Source organism: Bolinopsis microptera, chromosome 1, assembly GCF_026151205.1.
Source record: "Bolinopsis microptera isolate Bmic1 chromosome 1, MBARI_Bmic_1.0, whole genome shotgun sequence".
NCBI lineage: Eukaryota > Metazoa > Ctenophora > Tentaculata > Lobata > Bolinopsidae > Bolinopsis > Bolinopsis microptera.
Window position 1 is genome coordinate 9,709,680 of NC_087072.1, and position 16,897 is coordinate 9,726,576.

A 16,897-nucleotide genomic window follows, 5' to 3' on the forward strand; every position below is an offset into this window, starting at 1 on the left:
TTTTTTAAGCAAAATTTCATGATTCACTGTGTAAAGCCTTTTTAAGATAAAAAGATGATTTCCCGTTTTTAAGACTTAGATTTCTCATATATATTTCGTCCCCTCAGATCGACATCAAATAAGTTTGGGAGTGGGGTTTTTCCGAAAGCCCTAGAGCCGGATGAAAAATTTGTTCTTTCCAGAATCATAGTTGCTTGCCCCAAAAATATTCTAATTTTCTACAATGGAAGGTGGATATTGCCTGTAAATTTTTAGGGTCATCTTTTATTCCGCCTTTTGGGTGGGAGTTACTTAGCTTTTTTTCAAAGGGTTGGTACCAAAAACCGATAAGGGTCAAATTGACAAAATGGGGGAAGTGGGTCCCAAACTATGTATGGGACAGTTGCTTTAATAAAAAAGAGGCACCGTCATATGGGCCTTTTCATTCTTGGGCGTTTCACATACATTTGGGGTATCATTTCATTTATTTCTTGGGAAACATCAAATGAGATGTTAGAAGTTTTAGAAAAAAATCAGTAAAACTAACTTTTTCAATATTGGGGCCTGATTTTGTAATCTTTTCCAACATTTGCAAAAAAAAGTTAAATAGCTCAGGATCATTCTCATTGATAGTTTGACAATTATTTGTACCAGGGGTCATATTTGATGCCAGTTTGATAGTTTTCCATATCCCTTTAAGATTCATTCTTGGCACTTTTTAACTTGTAGATCACGATTACATTAGCCTTTTTGCAGGGGTTTTAGCTAATTTATTTCTAATATTTCTCTGAATCTTGTAGCAATCCCAGCAATTAACTTTGACCAGACTCCAGCAGTCCTACATCAAAGATCATCACTGTATTCTGATTTCCATAGGTAGAGCTGTGAGCTCAATAATTATAATTTCAAGATTTGAATCCAATTTTGCAAGAGGTTATGGTACCATTGCTTGCGCCAATGTACCTTGTTGTGAGTGCACTATTTTTAGATTTAATGATAATGTGATTGTGCTAAAAAATTCAAGTTGATTTTTAATTCATTTTCCTCTACAGCAAAATGCTCACCCCAGAAGATGACTTGGAGCTCCTGAACAGTGAAGGTCAAGCAGCAGATGAGAGCAAGTTTGCTTCTTTCTTTCTAGGACCTACTTACAGAGCGATCAAGGATGTCGTTTGGGCAACTGGCTTAGTTGTTATCTGCCTGTGTATAGCTGCACTGATTTTTACATACACGGAAAGAAATTGGGAAATTCTAGACAGCTCCATAGGTGAAGGAGAGTGGGACAGGGGATATATAGATACCTTAAAGTTCAAGGATCTGAGAATGAGATATGAGGACATTGATGAAGCTTTACTTGGTAACAAAACAGACGTTGCTAGATATGAGGTTATTGTAAAGCAGCAGTGCCTCACAAAGAGGAATGTGTTTGATTTCATGTGGCATTTTGGAGGTTCAGTTGATTATGTTATATCTGTTCTCACTACTACTGGCTGGGGAGTCATGATTCCTGTTTCCGCAGGTGGTAAATTCTTCACGATAGTCTATTTCCTAGCAGGAATTCCCATCATTTTGCTCTTTCTCTACTCCTTGGTGGACATAATTGATACAGTGTTCACCAAACTTAGGCACAACCTTGCAGACAGGATCAAAACATATGAGGATAACCCTGACGGCTGGGCATTATATTCAATAAGTGGGATACTGTTTGCTCTACTCACTCTGGTGGTGCTTCTTTGTGCTGGCATCTCTGCAAGACGTGAACACAAGTGGAGTATTGAGGGGGCTGACTTTGTTCCTGGATGGGCTGATGATGGAAAAGGGAATTGGGTGTACTGGGATGCTTTCTATTTCCAAATCGTATCTATGCTTACAGTTGGTTATGGAGACTTCCATCACCGGGCTTATGACACTTCGTTTGGAGCATGCCAGTTCTTCTTTGTCTTCATACCTATCTGTTTGTTTTTGGCACTTTCCAAAACAATTGTAAACCAGTTCAAAGAAAAGAGGGCTCCTAAACCTGTCAGCACAGCAGGCCATCAATAAAGGACATAGTGAAATTATGTGAGTATTGTGAAGTGTACCCACAGTTTTTCGAACGTTGTGATAATTTCACAAATTTTCCTCCCTGCTTGTATCTGCCTTAGATTGTCATTTTCATAACTGCATCTGGTCCTAATTGTGCTGTGAATTTTAGTTTGCTCAGTTGATCAGTACTCAGTTTTGGAGCTAAACTGCTGATCAAATTTCATTGTGTTTTTTAAACCAACCGAACCCTTATTCCATATAATTTTAGATTTCAATATTATTGTATTCATAGACAGATAGTTTAACTTAATTTTTACTGATCATATGATATGATACTAATAGATTCCAGTTATAGATCAGCTCATTTTGGGCCTCTAATGCTCTTTTACAGCTGGCGATAGGTTGGTTAATGGTTTTAGAATTATAAAACATTATTTCATAAGTAGTAAGTTGATTATAAGATGAATTGTTAATTTCTATAATTGAAGGTTACATGCTATATCCAGTTGACAAATGACTTCAAAGTTCAAACTATAGATCATAGAATAAAAAATACAGAATTTAGAATTTTAAAATAAGAAGTGTAATTTATGTAAATATTTAATTTTCTGACTCACTCTCATTCTCGATGACGTAGAATAATTGTTCAGAGCATGATTTTAGTAGTATGAAAATTTTTAGAATTTTTAATAATGCATGAGAATTATTTGATCGAGCATTTCCCAGCATTAAGATTAAAGATGCATTAGAAAATTAGAAAACTATATGGACACGTTCATTTGAGTTTGAGGATATTGGTAAACAAAAATAATAGCGTTTTTGACGATAGTGGCTTAATTTTGACATCTATTAACCTAGCACGTTCAGAAGTTCTGAACATTAGCCACGCAACCCATACTCCCATATGCACCGCTCAGAAAGAAAATCTATTGTTGTTAGGCACTATAATGTTTCAAATGTCACATTTTGTGTGACTTAGTTAACTGCAGTTGTCTAATTATCATTCCTTGGTCTGGAAATATAGTAATTAGGTCAATCTAAACAATTATGATACAACATTGGTAAAGGGCACGGATCGAACGGTTACAAGGCAATAATTTGGGTAACTTTGTCACACTCATGATACCATACCTCTATTCTACTGTGAGGTGTCCTAAAAACCCTTTCAACTCATTATTTTATGGTTGCTCTACCAAGCATAGCCCTAAAAATATGTTGTTTTGAATAGTTAGCTAATACAGGCACTTGGTTATTGGGAAATGAGGTTAATTCTGTCACAATATATGAAATTTAAAATTTTGGGCGAATAATTATATCTGATTTTGGTTTGAAAGGCGGGAAAATTTTATATGATGACAATGTAGTTGATGCAAGTTAAGATCAGTTGATGTTTACATTGTCACAAAATATATACGAAATCGTAAATAGATTAAAAACAATGATTATAGAATGAAATAGTCTCTTATAATAACCTCTTATAATAACTGATGTGACAAGTAAACATGTCTTGCCCCTATTTTGAAGATCTATATTCTATACTCTATTAGAATATTGTCAGAACATCAGAGCTTAAGTTTAACATTTTAGGTTAAATTTGTCAAAGTCACTAAAAATGTGACAAAATTAACTTTTCATGCCCCCAACAATTTCAAGATAGTGTGTAAAAACTTAGCATAGGCTGCTTTATTACCTATATAAATCAATCCAAACTACAAAAAAATATAGTTAATGAGTATGACGATTACCTAACTCTTATAATAACTGATGTGACAAAGTAAACATGTCTTGGCCCCTATTTTGAAGATCTATAACTCTATTAGAATTCAACATTCTTTCAGAAACGATTGGAAGAATATTGTCCAGAACATAAGAACTCAATTTTAAAATTTAGATTTAATTTGTCAAAGACATTGAAAATGTGACAAAATTAACTTTCCCTGCCCCAACAGTATCAAGATAGTGTGTTAAATTGGCATAGGATTTATTACAGGTCTATTAAAGTATTAATCGATCCACTAACTACGAAAAATATCTTTAATCTGATGACGATTACCTAACTCTTATAATAACTGATGTGACAAAGTAAACATGTCTGCCCCTATTTTGGAAGAACTATACTTCTCTTAGAATACTATGTAACTTTATCATCAAAAAAATTCGATAAACTAGTTATTTGCCAGCAAGGAGCTAACAGAGTTATAATAATTTTTTGTGACGAAATTACCCTATTTTTGACCATGTAGCGGTAGTTTAATTGTGACACTGTTAACATATTACCACCTGATAATGATTTATGTGACTGGTGCAGAGTACTAGCAGTGTTGTTTGATCCATAGTACGTATAATATAGAGGGGTTTAAGCTGGTATATTCATTATTTGTTCAATTTCACACATGTTCAGATATTATCCAAGATTGTGTGACAAAGTAAGCTTGGTTGTGCCTTCTGTGTTTTAATTCCCTTACGACTATATGATATAATAACAATTCCCAGCACTCTCCAGCCATCAAATAAACTTACACTACTAGCATTGCTTATCAGGTGCCCTAAACATCATTACATATTTTCTTTAATGTGTGACAGAGAAAACCTGAATGCACCATCAAACGAAAAAAGTCGTAAATATTAGGAAAGGGTCTATGTACCCACCCAAAACGGGCATCAAAAATTTGGTAAAAAAGGGCGCAAGGGGTCCTTTTACCGTCAAGTTTATGTGTGACAAGTAAACCATCCCGTGCCGGCCTATTTTAAGCGATATCTTTACTATTAAGTTTCCCTTATTGCAAAGTTAGCCTAAGGATGGGGCGATTATCCTAACCATCAGGGTTTAAGTAATTTCATGTGTGACAAGTAATTACACGTCCTTTTAATGGGGGTACTTATATTTCCTTTCCCTAAAACAAATAAACGGCCCCATATCGTTCTTATTTTTAATATGAATTTTAAAATTGTATGAAAATTTTACTTTTAATTTGCGATTGTTTTTATTTTGTGATTACTTATTTTTGTTTTGATACATTGTAATATGTGATATAAAGTTGATAGTTTTGATGATTTTTAAGAATTGACAGTAATGAAATTTTTCTTTATAAAATATTGTTATTGCTTTTTTATACTTTACGTAATTTTCTAAAAATTTATTATTTTCTGACCCTTTTATGTTTTATTCAAAAAAACTCCCCTTCCTTGGTCAGATGCCTAAAATTTTCGTGAAAATAATGTTCAATAGGCGGGAACTATATAATGAAAGTTCCCAAATTTGGATGAAATTCAGGTTATGACATTTTGACTTTGGGTTTCTCTTGCGGGCCAGATTTAAAGTTTTAAAATCTTTTTCAGTATAACCTTGATCGTTTAAAAATATTCAGATGACTTACCAATCCATAATATAAAACTATATATAAATATATTAACTAGAAACCCGGCAGTCAAAAGCTTTGTTCGAGGAAATTTTAAAATCATTTGTTTTAATTTCTTTCTTATAGCCCCAAAACGTACTTTTCCCGCAAAAAAAATTTTCAATAAAACCAAATTTATAAATTATATAGGTAATGCGTCATGAGGGTTTGTGAGTGTTGTAAATTCTGACGTAGCATACAGCTAACACCCCCGTTAAAATCCGTGTGTCGAAAATTTTATAAAGGAATATAAGGGACAAATTTATCTTTCAAATTTATCGGTCATCGCTAGAAAAAGGAAAAACAATCCAACAAATATGCTTTAGTTGCCAAACCCCTGCTTCACTGAAAAATAGAATTACACTTTTTAATGAGTCACGGTGTTAAATTTTTCTATTTTTAAACTTCACAGCAAACGATTGTGCAGAGATCTCCGTTTACAGGTCTAACCCAAAGAAAGGGGCATTGAAAAACAACAACGATAGAAAAAATATGTTAATCTTTGGAAGATATTTAATGGGAAAATGCAGTAATTGTTTATTGCCAGGCTTTTAAAATGGCCGTGTGTTTAATGCGAAAGTTATTTGCGAATTGGAAACAAAAATTTTGTTGATTGTGTGTGCGGGGAAATGTCGCATTGTGTGTAGCTTAGCGAAGAAACCGCAGTCGAAAGCTTTGTTCGAAAAATTTTTAAAAAAATCAGTTATTTTTTAATTTTTCTTCATCATATAGCTCTTTTTATACGTAGACAAAAGGGAAAATTTATCTAACAATGGCGCAGCTTGTTAGTATTCGGTTTCCCCAAAACGATACTTTTTTCCCGCTCAAAAAATTTCCAACACAAACAAAGTTATAAGAAGTCATAGCGTGAGCAAAAAATGTGAGCTATTTTTGAAATTATGACGTGCATACAGCATAAAAGCGCGTTGTTAATCTGTGGTTGCTCGCGCACGTGATTTTAAGTTGCTACTGGGGCTATCCCCCCGAAAATCGTTACCGATAATTATCCCCGAAATTCTTTAAAAAAGGGGTTATCTGTTTTCTGAAAAAACTATTTTTTATCGGTATAAAAATTTTTCACTAAATTACCAAAAAAAACTGCCCCATCCGTAAAATTTTAAAGAAATTTATGTTTTTTTAATAGTATGATGAAAGGTAGTTTACTTAAATGTGAGCTACACAATTTTTATTTACTTTTGTAACCTATGGAACTGTGAACTGTAAAAATGTAAACTGTGAACTGTAGAACTAGAAAAGTTTTGAATTGTTATCTGAGGCTAGGGTGCTCGTTCTACCTTATAACCTTCTGGAAAAGGGAAAACGGCAGTTACGTTAACAAGAGTCAAAAATCCGGCGGGCATCAATTAAATTTCCCGTAAGTTTTCTAGGCGGAAACTTGTCTTCAGGAAAAGGAATCTTTTTGCCCCCAAGTTATCCACAGAAAAAGGGAAAGGTTCACGAATCATTAAAAATGTTTTACTTTTCGAGGGAATTGGATTTGTTGCACTACTGTTCTGGAAAAAGGAAACGTTGGTTATTTTTTTAAAAGAGAAGGGGGCACTAGGTTCTCGGGAGAAGGAAACCGTTGGTCTATGTTTTAAAGAGAACTAGTGGGGTACTACTTACTGTTCTGGAAAAGGAAAACCCCTTTGGGTCTCTGTTTTGAGAGAAGGGGACACATGTTTTTGGGAAAAGGGAACGGGATCACTTTTTTTAAAGGAACGGGTTTCCTACTGTTCTTAGGAGAAGAAAACCTTTGGTTACTTTTTGAAGGAATGGTAACATTGCCCCCAGAAAAAATGATGCTCTATTTTTTCAAAAAAAAGGGAAGTTGTACTTTAGAAAGATACGGGTAAAAGAAAAAAAGTCGACAATCAGTTTTTGTGAATTTGGAAAACATTTTGGCTTTGGCCTTCAGCAAAAAATTATGGGGTTTTATCGGTTTTATCTAGAAAAAACCAAAATTTTATTTTTATCTAGATAAAAGATTTCATACCGATAATGGATAGCCATTCTACCACAGCGCGTAAACCTTTGCTTAAATAACGCCATTATTCAAAGATTATTTAACCTCATTTCCGCGTTAATTAAAAAAATCTAAAGCCTAAATCAAATTCTAAGTTTTATAGCCTATTCCTATCCTTTTCTAAACCCGTAAAAATCGGGGTTTCAACTCCTTTTCGAGCTGGTTTGGCTCACCGGGGGTTTTTTTTGAGGTCGATTTTCGGGTTTTTTCTTCTTGTCCCTTTGCCGGGGAAATTCGTCAGTTAAAATATAATATAGTATGTCAGACTAAACTTGAAATTTTCTTTTTCCCGCTACATGAATGGTGGTAAAGGGACTAGACGAAACATCAGCGAAAAATGCAAGCGTGGTGAAGACAGTCCCTGTCCCCCCCAAAACCCCGGAACATGTTATGCCCTTGAGGGGATTTCATTTTGTCCAAATTTTGTTCGGCAGATAGCTGGTTTTTCGGAGGGAAGTGGAAAGGAGATAAAGGACATTGTCGGAAGTTTGTTATAGCTTGTTGGCGAGGGGTGTGTGTGTTTTTGTCATGCCCCCTGGGAAGACGCGCTCACCCCCACTGATTTTAAAAAAATTTAAAAAAATGGTCTCGTTTTGTGTCTTCATCGAGGCTCCTATGCTAAGACTTTATCAGAACCCTCCGTGGCCTATTTTGTTGTTGCTCAGTTTCTGAAAGATGTCGTGTCGAGGTGGATATTTCGGTCAGTGATTTCGGGGGGGGGGAGGGGGGTTGGGGGGGGGGGGGGGGGGGGGGATTCATACCCTTGAAGGGCTCCCTCTTTTTAAAAACTCAAAATTGAAGAGAAAAACCCCTAGTTTTATATCCGACAGATTCTTACTGACAAAAGAATCTTGGGTTGAGAGAACACCACCTGCCCCTATTATCATGTCTCCTCGGTAATTCTCTCATTCCTCGGGAGATGCTACACGCATTCCACAGGAAACTTCAGTCAGGAATGCAGCTCTCGGGACTCAATCTAGTCCTTGACATCATGCCAAGAATCTGCATGTATGTTCGCCCCCAAACTACACAATATAACATGTTAGCCCGCACTGCTCTGGCGGACGAATCCAAAACAGACTTTCTCCAAGCCATTATCAGTAGGTATAATTTGTCTTGCGTCGATGAAGCTTGGAAACCAAATCAGCCATCAGATGATAGTCGAGTTACTTATAACATCAGCCAGGTTAGCATTTTCTAACCACATAATTTCATCTCACCATGTTATAATAATAATTTCATCTATAATACAAGCATTAAAACTAATAAAATCTTATAATATTTTATCAAAATTGATACAATTTTCTCGAATTCTGTTTATGGTTTTATTAGTGTGTAAATTGCGATTCTATTTGCCAATAATTAGAAAATTTGTTCACAATCGAAATGACAGACTTTCCCATTGAAATGATCGAAATCTATATAAAGTGTTGATAATGACGTTTTTTAATCCCTCATTTCAGATATATGAAGATGCAGTAACAAAACAGATCAGTTGTGACTCCATACCATTTGTGTGCGGTATTCTGACCAGTTATCTGTATGAACAAGGGGTTACCCTCGAACATGAGCCCCTCACTTCCTCCTTCAACTTGTACCGACCCCTCCGTAAAGCATGCTATAGCATCTTGCTCGGTAATGCTGCCTCTGTCTCAGAGAAATGTACCGCCAGTAACCTAGCTGTAGAAGCTGTCACGTGTGAAGAGTTCACAATCAAAGAAAAGACAGTGAAGTTGGAGCGTTTACAGAGTAATAAGAGGGAGTCTCTGAGATGGGCCACGTTTGTGAAGTGTGCGCAGGTGACATTTAACACAACCCTGGCACAGCAGCTGCCTCCCCATTACCTGGGTCTGTGTTGTATCCTCAACTACTGGTGGCATAGTCCTCTTATCCAGCTTGCGCAGTGGGAGCTTAACGCAGTTCTGGCACAGGCTGTTTCTCAGTACGCGGCTGATGTGACGTCACTAAAACGAGTACTGGTATCAGTTGTTAACACACGTGCTATCAACATAGCTCTCCAGCTAGCACGTGGGGCTGAGGCCCTGCTTCAGATTGCCTCTGTTACTTACCTACCTACAGAACCATTCTTACTGCACAACTATTTTGATGGGAAGCTCTTCAGTTTCTATTACTACCTTTCGGATAAGGGGGCTACCATTGAAAAGCTTTGTGACGAGATGCCGGACAGAGTTGAGATGTTTAGGTTTCTGATGATGGTGGTACAGTCGAAGAACTTGTCTATTGATGAAGAAGAGGAAGAGGAGGAGTCAGACGACGAGGGAGAGAAGAAGGAGGGTGAGAATGTCTCGATTGTTCCAGAGTATGAGACTATCTCGGACGATGAGGTAGAAATAGAACCTGTCACAGATGATGACGATCTCTTTAACGATGCTGTTACTGGTGGTTCTAAGGACATAACTGGTTTGAGTAAGTCTGGTGAGGATAAGACTGAGAATACATCTGAAGCTCAGCAAGAGACGTCTGATAATAGCACAGCAGAAACAAAGAACAGCTCCGAAATAAGAGTTAGGCTAGATCGAAAGGATTCAACAAATGGTGCTGTGGCTGAGATGATGAACCTACAAATGACCAGCCCTGTTACCAGAACGCGATTCCCAAGTTACCCTTCTGTTGCGGAGGAATACGAATCAACAGAAGAGCAAAAAGTACCGGAAGCTGAGCCAGTAAAACCTCCAAACAATTCTCAGTCAGTATCCAAACAGTTGTTTCCCGTCAATGGTAACGTACCTCCTAAGTTCCCATTGCAACCTGGAAGAAGGCCAGCATTTCGCCCAAATAACGGTCACGAAGCTTGTGTTCAGCCTGAACCCGCCCCACCGGGCCTTGAAGATTACCCTCCCGACCCTCTGCTCAACATGATGGAGACAGTTGATCTTCCAGCCAAAGCTCCGGAGCAAGAATTCAAGCCCCGTATCCCCCTTCCCCCTCTCCCTGATCCAATGCCTCTGTACTCAGACCCTTTGTATGGTAAAGCTGAAAATGGGTTTCCCTCCTCATATCCGATGAGGTACAAGAGGCACTCTGACAAGGAGAACTATGGTAGCAACCAGAGTGGAACCCTATATTCTGTGGTGGGACCTGATGGGGTCGTCTCATCAACCACACAAAACCCTGTGAAGAGACACAGAAGCGAGGAATCGTAGATGTTATTGGTCGATATTTGACTATTATAATAGACAATAGTGTGTCAAGTGAGGAATCAAGATAGGACAAATTATGCTACTATGCAAGTTATTACGTGACCTTCAATTATGCCAACTTGAGGCTTGAGTCATTAATGTTATTTAAGTATGCTAGATCATATGACTGTTTAGCTGCCTATATGTCAAGATGAAATGTTTTTACTCTATAATCAGATAATACAATTGTTATTTATTACTTTAGGCTTTTCAAGTACTTTGTCAGGAGGACGTGAATTATTAATTAGTGTATCTGCTTAAATCCTGATGTCTTTGCATCTACAGTAACTGTTTTCTCAAAGTAATAATTTGTTGTTAGTGTTACAAATAAGTAGAACTCTGCATTGCTAGATCTTAGTAATTAGAGTTGTTTAATTGTTTGTGTGCAATTGTTTATGTTGTTCGGGCTGATTGTCACGAGGATGTATGATCGTGTTTTTGTCAAATTTTTAAATGTTATATTACATCAAGATAATTCATCCTGCAAACATTTCTAATGAATGAACACAAATCATGAATCAGAGACATTTATTTTTAGACAAAAATGTTCACAAACGTCGATTTTTCTCAGTTTTTTTAATTAGAAAACTGTGACCCTTTATTTTTACTAATTGTTAAGTCATTATAATACCATTAAGTTATTGAAACAATTTGTTTCATTTGACTGCCTAAACTATTAATTGTAATTTCACATAAATCTTTCAATTACTACAAAAATATCAGTAAATTAAATTAAATCTATCAAAAATAAAGAGCGTCAACTAACTAAATTTCCTTATATTCGATATGAAACTAAATGACAAATGACAATTAGTGTCTCGAGATCTTAAATTCATATTTCTAATAGAAATACAGCTGACATTTAAATACTGACACTAGTTTCCTAGATCTTTTTCTAAGTGTTCAAGATGCCAAAACGAAAAACACTGTCACGAAGCTCCGACTCGGATGAGGAGATTATAGAAAAAACAGCAGTCAAACGAACCAGAAAAGCCCGGATTGTACCAAAGGCAAAAGTAGATGATGCAGAACTGAAACAGCCAGCTAGTGACATACCTTCTGATAGTGCAGCTACAAGCATGAAATCTAAATTAGAGAGGATGCTTGAAGTAAAGGAAAACAAAAGTGATACCACTAAAAAGGCTAAGACCAAGAAGTCTGGATATTCTTCACTTTATCTGAAATCCCTGAAAGAATGTAAACGACCCGGCGATCCTGCTCCTAAGAAGACAACGGCTAAAAAACCACCGAAAGTTGCTGTAGACTTGCTCACACAAAAAGTTACCGAATTCACAGAGTTAGCCGACCAAAGTCCTGACGTTATTAAGTTCATATCAGAAAACAGTCTGACAATTGGGGCTCACATTTCAGTGGCTAAGGGAGTTTATAATGGGCTTATCAACGCATTTAAGATAAAAGCTACTTCAATGGCTTTCTTTATCACGCAGCCTCGCAGGTGGACCACTGAAAAAGGTTTGATTTTAATTTAATAAAAGTATCGTTATATACCATTGTGATACTTTCTAAAGAGTTCGGTAGGGATCACAGCTATGATCCGTGTCAAGCTCAAACTTCATGTTCACATATATTACGTAAGCCACATTTAGAATTTAGACTACCCCTCCGCTAAAGCCACTTTACACATATTATAGCTATTGTATTTACTGTAGCAATAACTCGGCTGGCTTACGTAACATGTGAACGATCCCTACTGCTACTGGTAACAGCTTAAATCATAATCACCCTGAAATCTTAAATATAATCTGGAAGTTGTAACGCCCCTAATTGTAACGCCCCTAATGTTCAGCTCTGTCAGATGAAGAAGTTTCAATATTTAACGAAGGTGTAAAGATTTTGGGATACAAGCGGGAGAACATAGTACCACATGGTAACTATCTCGTTAATTTGGGGTCTCCAGATCAGACTATATACGATAAAAGTTACGCTTGCTTTGAAACTGAGCTTAAGATTTGTGAGCAGTTACAGCTGTGTTGGGTAAGTTGTCTGGCAGGTCTAATAGTTGAAACATTCCAAAGATATTACTTAATTAATTCCTTTATATTATATATGACAAAGTCGCCATGTTACTCTGTCCAAGTTAGGTTAAAGAAAAGCGTAACAAGATGGATTTGACCTGTGAGATCATTAGAAATATGATTCTTTTATCTTTTTTATTTATCTCTTTTTTAATTGATATTAATCTTAAGTGTTTTTTATTAATCTGTTAAGTGGTTTTTAATTAATCTGTTAAGTGTTTTTATTCGATCATTGTTTGGAGCTATTATATTACCTTTTCGAGAACAGTAATATCGTTACAGTTGAACATACATCCTGGAAGTGCTGTGAAGGGTATGGATAAAGAGAAATGTTTACAACAGATAGCAGAGAGTATAAACAAGGCACACTCTGCTACCTCCAATGTAACTGTCCTTCTTGAAAATATGTGCAAACAGGTGGGTTATCCAGACATTGATGCCACTTTTCAGCCGTTAGTGACAGGTATCTGTAAATCCTGTGACCATGGCCGCAGCGAAAGTCATTTATGGAAATGAGCTAATTGGAGAATTGGGTCAGGTTTTTAGAATGAGTTTTGGTCAGGTTCCGGTTATTGTAATGACTTGAATCGTGAAAGAGTATTCAGGTCTTGCCCTATTAGATAGGCTATTCTTGATTCATTTTTGGCCCCAAATCTTTTGCTATCACATCCGCATCCTACGCCCAGAGAAATTTTCGGAATAATTTTAAGGGAAACTAGAAAAAGGGTCTTCTTTTGAAAGATACTGGAACACGCGAAAATGCTTTGATTATTTCAAGTAAAGCACTTTTCGCGCTTTTGAAACGTGCGCGCGCGCGCGCCTAGTTTAACTTTCGAATTCTAGAAAACCGATTAAATTTTATACAGGCTGAGGATCTGAAATCAACATTTCAACCATTTAGCCGTTCATCCACCTGTTGCTTGAATTATTATTAAATTATTGTGAAATTAATTTATCTGCTTAACTATGGATCGCTTCCCGAAAATCATATTTACTTGATCTTCAAAGTTCAAACACAATTAATGAAGTTATCAAATCCGCATACACCGTATACAGCATAATTTAAAATGACGATAACCTGAAAATGAATTAGCTCACCCACGGAGTATCGATCTGTAGATGGCATGCAGAATGTTTGCAAGATAGTTAAGAGAGGCCTTACTATGGGGCCAATTATAAGTCCGTGTGGCCCGTGGTCGTGGGGGTATTTTAGTGTTCTTACGGTTGCCAGATAATATTGGCTCTTAGTAAAGTAAGATGCAAAATGTGATATAGTCTTTTGATTTTTAGGAAAACATAACATTATTTTGTATGATTGGACACCGGTGGCCTGGGTGGGGACTGGTGAGCATTGAGCCATATTTTCACGAAGTTGATCGAGCTTAGAAAGCTCATTGCAATGGTCACATTTATCTACGATTCATTAAAAACAGGCTCTGGAATGCTTATCATAAACAGACATTTAAGTTTCAGCTCATCTTCCCACCAGTATCAAAGTTTCAATTTTTTGTACGCACATTTGATTTCTCGGATTTTTCTCACGAAATTATTGCAAGTAATGGTGTTTTGCCTGCCAGGTAGATTACAGATTTGTCCGACTAGATAACAAAACACTTTAATTTGTAGAATGAGGGCCTTGCATTAGATCGGATATCAAAGTGTGCGTGGATAGCAGTGTAGGTAACCGAGCCTGATTAGCTGCACCTGTGTATATCAACCTGATTATATTATCCCAGAATTGCCATTGTAACTGAGCCGATGGACTCTAGATTATGTTGCATTGTACTGTGTAACAAAGCGTACTCACGTCACTGTGACACAAGTATACGTCCTCTGTCTTGTGCAGTAACAATTTATTTAATGAGACAGAAAACAATTTATCTTAATCATTAATGAAGATATTACGCGGATTTACGCTTAAATATTTCAGGGAACAACTGTTGGAGGCGATCTGTCTGATCTAGGGAGTATAATCAGTCACGTGACTGACAAGACGAGAGTGGGAGTTTGTTTCGACACTTGTCATGCTATGGCTGCTGGGTGAGTCTCACAATAGATCGTGATATTAGCTGTACATAACTTTATGTATTGGGGACACATTTTTGATATACCATCTGCAGTTTAAAAGCCTTTAAGAAGATAAATATATCTGCGTCAAAATTTTTAACGCAACATCAAATTTGGTTAAATACTTAGGACGTTTAACATCCAGTGTGGATACTATGGAGATATTATCCACAGTATCGATAGTTCACTCTAAAGTAGGAGTAAACTTAACTATCAGCCATCAGAACGTTGCCGCTTGAGGTTGCTGCTTGTCTCTGGCCGCCATTTAATGTACCATAACACACAAAATACATACCTGGCTCACAAAACGGAAGTTCACTCTCATCATCGCAGATCAGGACCTCCTCCCCCTGAACTTTGTACCCTGGGGCACAGGATAGAGTGATAGGTTGTCCTCGTGCTAATGACAGGGTCTCATCACTCAATCTCATCATCTTCATCGAGAAATTTTTACACTCTGTTGATAATGCAGGGGGCTATACTAGAAGTTTCTTGGGAATAACGATAACTTTTGATGAAATGAAAAAAAAATTGGGATTTGCTACTTTTTAAAAACATACCCTTTTCAACTACTCGGTATTTAACTGACAACCGACTTGCACGGGACCTCCAATTCTTTCAAGACTGAACAATGAACATCAACCTGCTGATCTTTCCACCTGACACAGCAGACTCGGTACAGTTCGAGAAATAGCCAAACGTTTTATCGACTATCTTTATTCATCCTTAGTCGCCCAAAAAACGCATATAGAATCTTGATGGTAGTCACGTAGACATGAAAACGTTAACGGGTGATACTCTTAAAATATTTATTCCAAATATTGGGTATATTGAGTTGTATTTCTACCCTACCAAGACTGTTGACGAGTCCAACTCAGCGCTTGTCTTGGTAGGTTATTAACCTACAACGGGTGTATCTATTTGTCGACGTATCTATTTGTCTAAAACTAAAAGCACAATTATCACTTGCAACACGGTAACTGGCCGGTAAATAGCCAGTCTTGATTGCACAACCCAGAGCAAGCTGTTTCTAGTGACCGGTTAGTGACCACTTTTGAGTAAATCGGGGTTTGCGGTTAATTGGGGTTTTACTGTATAAGGAATACTACAGATTAGTATAGAAAAGGTCAGCTAGTTCAGAAATAATAATTAGTTACAAATAATAATTCAGTAAAAATTATCGTTCCAAATAGTTAAAAAAAACATGAATCTAAAATGTTTAGTTATGTCCTCTCGGTACAACGTCGTATTTGTAAATAGAATATTCTGATTCGCAATGGATGTTTATTGACATTCCTTTTGCACTTAGCCTCGGTAGCTTAGAAAATAGAAAGCGTCTAAAAGCTAGTAATAGTCAGTAGGTAGATGTAGAAGTTCGACATGACACTCAACATGAGGATTGACCAGGCGCACCTGTAGAACTGAAGATGGAAGGTCCCTGGTGGTTCTTCCGTGACGTGAGGACCCGCAATCAGGTACAGAGTAAAGGGTAATATTGATACGCAATAGATAACAGCTGTGAGGATAACTGTTATCGTACCCTGCCATCTGAGACTACTTCTCCCTCTCTTCGCTACCTTTCTAGCTTCAACCAGCAACATCAGGGTCGTTACAACAACCGCAATGTTTGGAAGGAGGGAAGTAAAGATACTGAGCACAGGTCGCAACCACTTCCAGATATCAGCTGTGAAGTGATAGTCACACTTGTAAGCTTTGTAGCCGAAGTAGATGTCATCACTGTCCACCAGGAGCAAGGACATGTCCACAGTAGCAGCACATACCCAGCACGCAGCACTGATAAGATGGGACCTTCTGGAGGACCAGGCTCCTCCCCGGAGCGGGTACTTCAGTAACATCATCTTGCTGGTTGTGATAGCGGAGATGAGCAGGAAACTAGCCGGTAAGGTAAGGTAGATCGTATAGGTGGACAGGTAACAGACAAACTGTCCTAAGACGTGTCCGTCAGCTATCATGGAGATGGGACCGAATGTGGCAGCGAGGCAGGTCAGGATGTCGCACACTGCCATGTGTTGGATGATGGTGACGATGACTTTGTGGAGTTTGATGGCTTTGTACTTGAGGGTGGCAAGGAGGATGAGGGAGTCCCCGATAATGGAGGAGAGGACCACTAGGATGAAGTAGCTGGCCCAGGTGTAGCGCTCTGCT

The 16,897-nt window shown here is 37.4% G+C and overlaps 3 protein-coding genes across 3 annotated transcripts in view; all 3 read left to right on the forward strand.

Annotated features, from left to right (window-relative positions):
- The first annotated feature begins 1,035 nt into the window (after positions 1-1,035).
- LOC134818924 (potassium channel subfamily K member 3-like) lies at positions 1,036-2,902 on the forward strand. The gene has a single exon (XM_063828644.1). It carries the CDS (start codon positions 1,036-1,038, stop codon positions 2,020-2,022), a length of 987 nt encoding a protein of 328 aa, XP_063684714.1. The 3' UTR covers positions 2,023-2,902.
- Positions 2,903-8,257: 5,355 nt separating this feature from the next.
- LOC134812178 (uncharacterized) lies at positions 8,258-11,225 on the forward strand. The gene is made up of 2 exons (XM_063819422.1): positions 8,258-8,614; positions 8,892-11,225. Exons 1-2 carry the CDS (start codon positions 8,348-8,350, stop codon positions 10,590-10,592), a joined length of 1,968 nt encoding a protein of 655 aa, XP_063675492.1. The 5' UTR covers positions 8,258-8,347; the 3' UTR covers positions 10,593-11,225.
- LOC134812188 (probable endonuclease 4) overlaps positions 11,225-16,897 on the forward strand; it is a 48,298-nt gene continuing 42,625 nt past the window's right edge. The window contains exons 1-4 of the mRNA XM_063819432.1: positions 11,225-12,101; positions 12,436-12,623; positions 12,947-13,081; positions 14,595-14,704. Of these exons, the coding sequence (XP_063675502.1) occupies positions 11,537-12,101; positions 12,436-12,623; positions 12,947-13,081; positions 14,595-14,704 (998 nt within the window). The 5' untranslated portion in view covers positions 11,225-11,536. The remainder of the gene's footprint in view (positions 12,102-12,435; positions 12,624-12,946; positions 13,082-14,594; positions 14,705-16,897) is intronic.

What these genes read in the sequence shown, in the direction of transcription:
- LOC134818924 (XM_063828644.1), top strand. Translation starts at nt 1,036, where the DNA reads ATGCTCACCCCAGAAGATGACTTGGAGCTCCTGAACAGTGAAGGTCAA.
- LOC134812178 (XM_063819422.1), top strand. Translation starts at nt 8,348, where the DNA reads ATGCTACACGCATTCCACAGGAAACTTCAGTCAGGAATGCAGCTCTCG. An exon ending in TTACTTATAACATCAGCCAG is followed by an intron (nt 8,615 to 8,891) that starts GTTAGCATTTTC and finishes CCCTCATTTCAG; the next exon opens with ATATATGAAGATGCAGTAAC.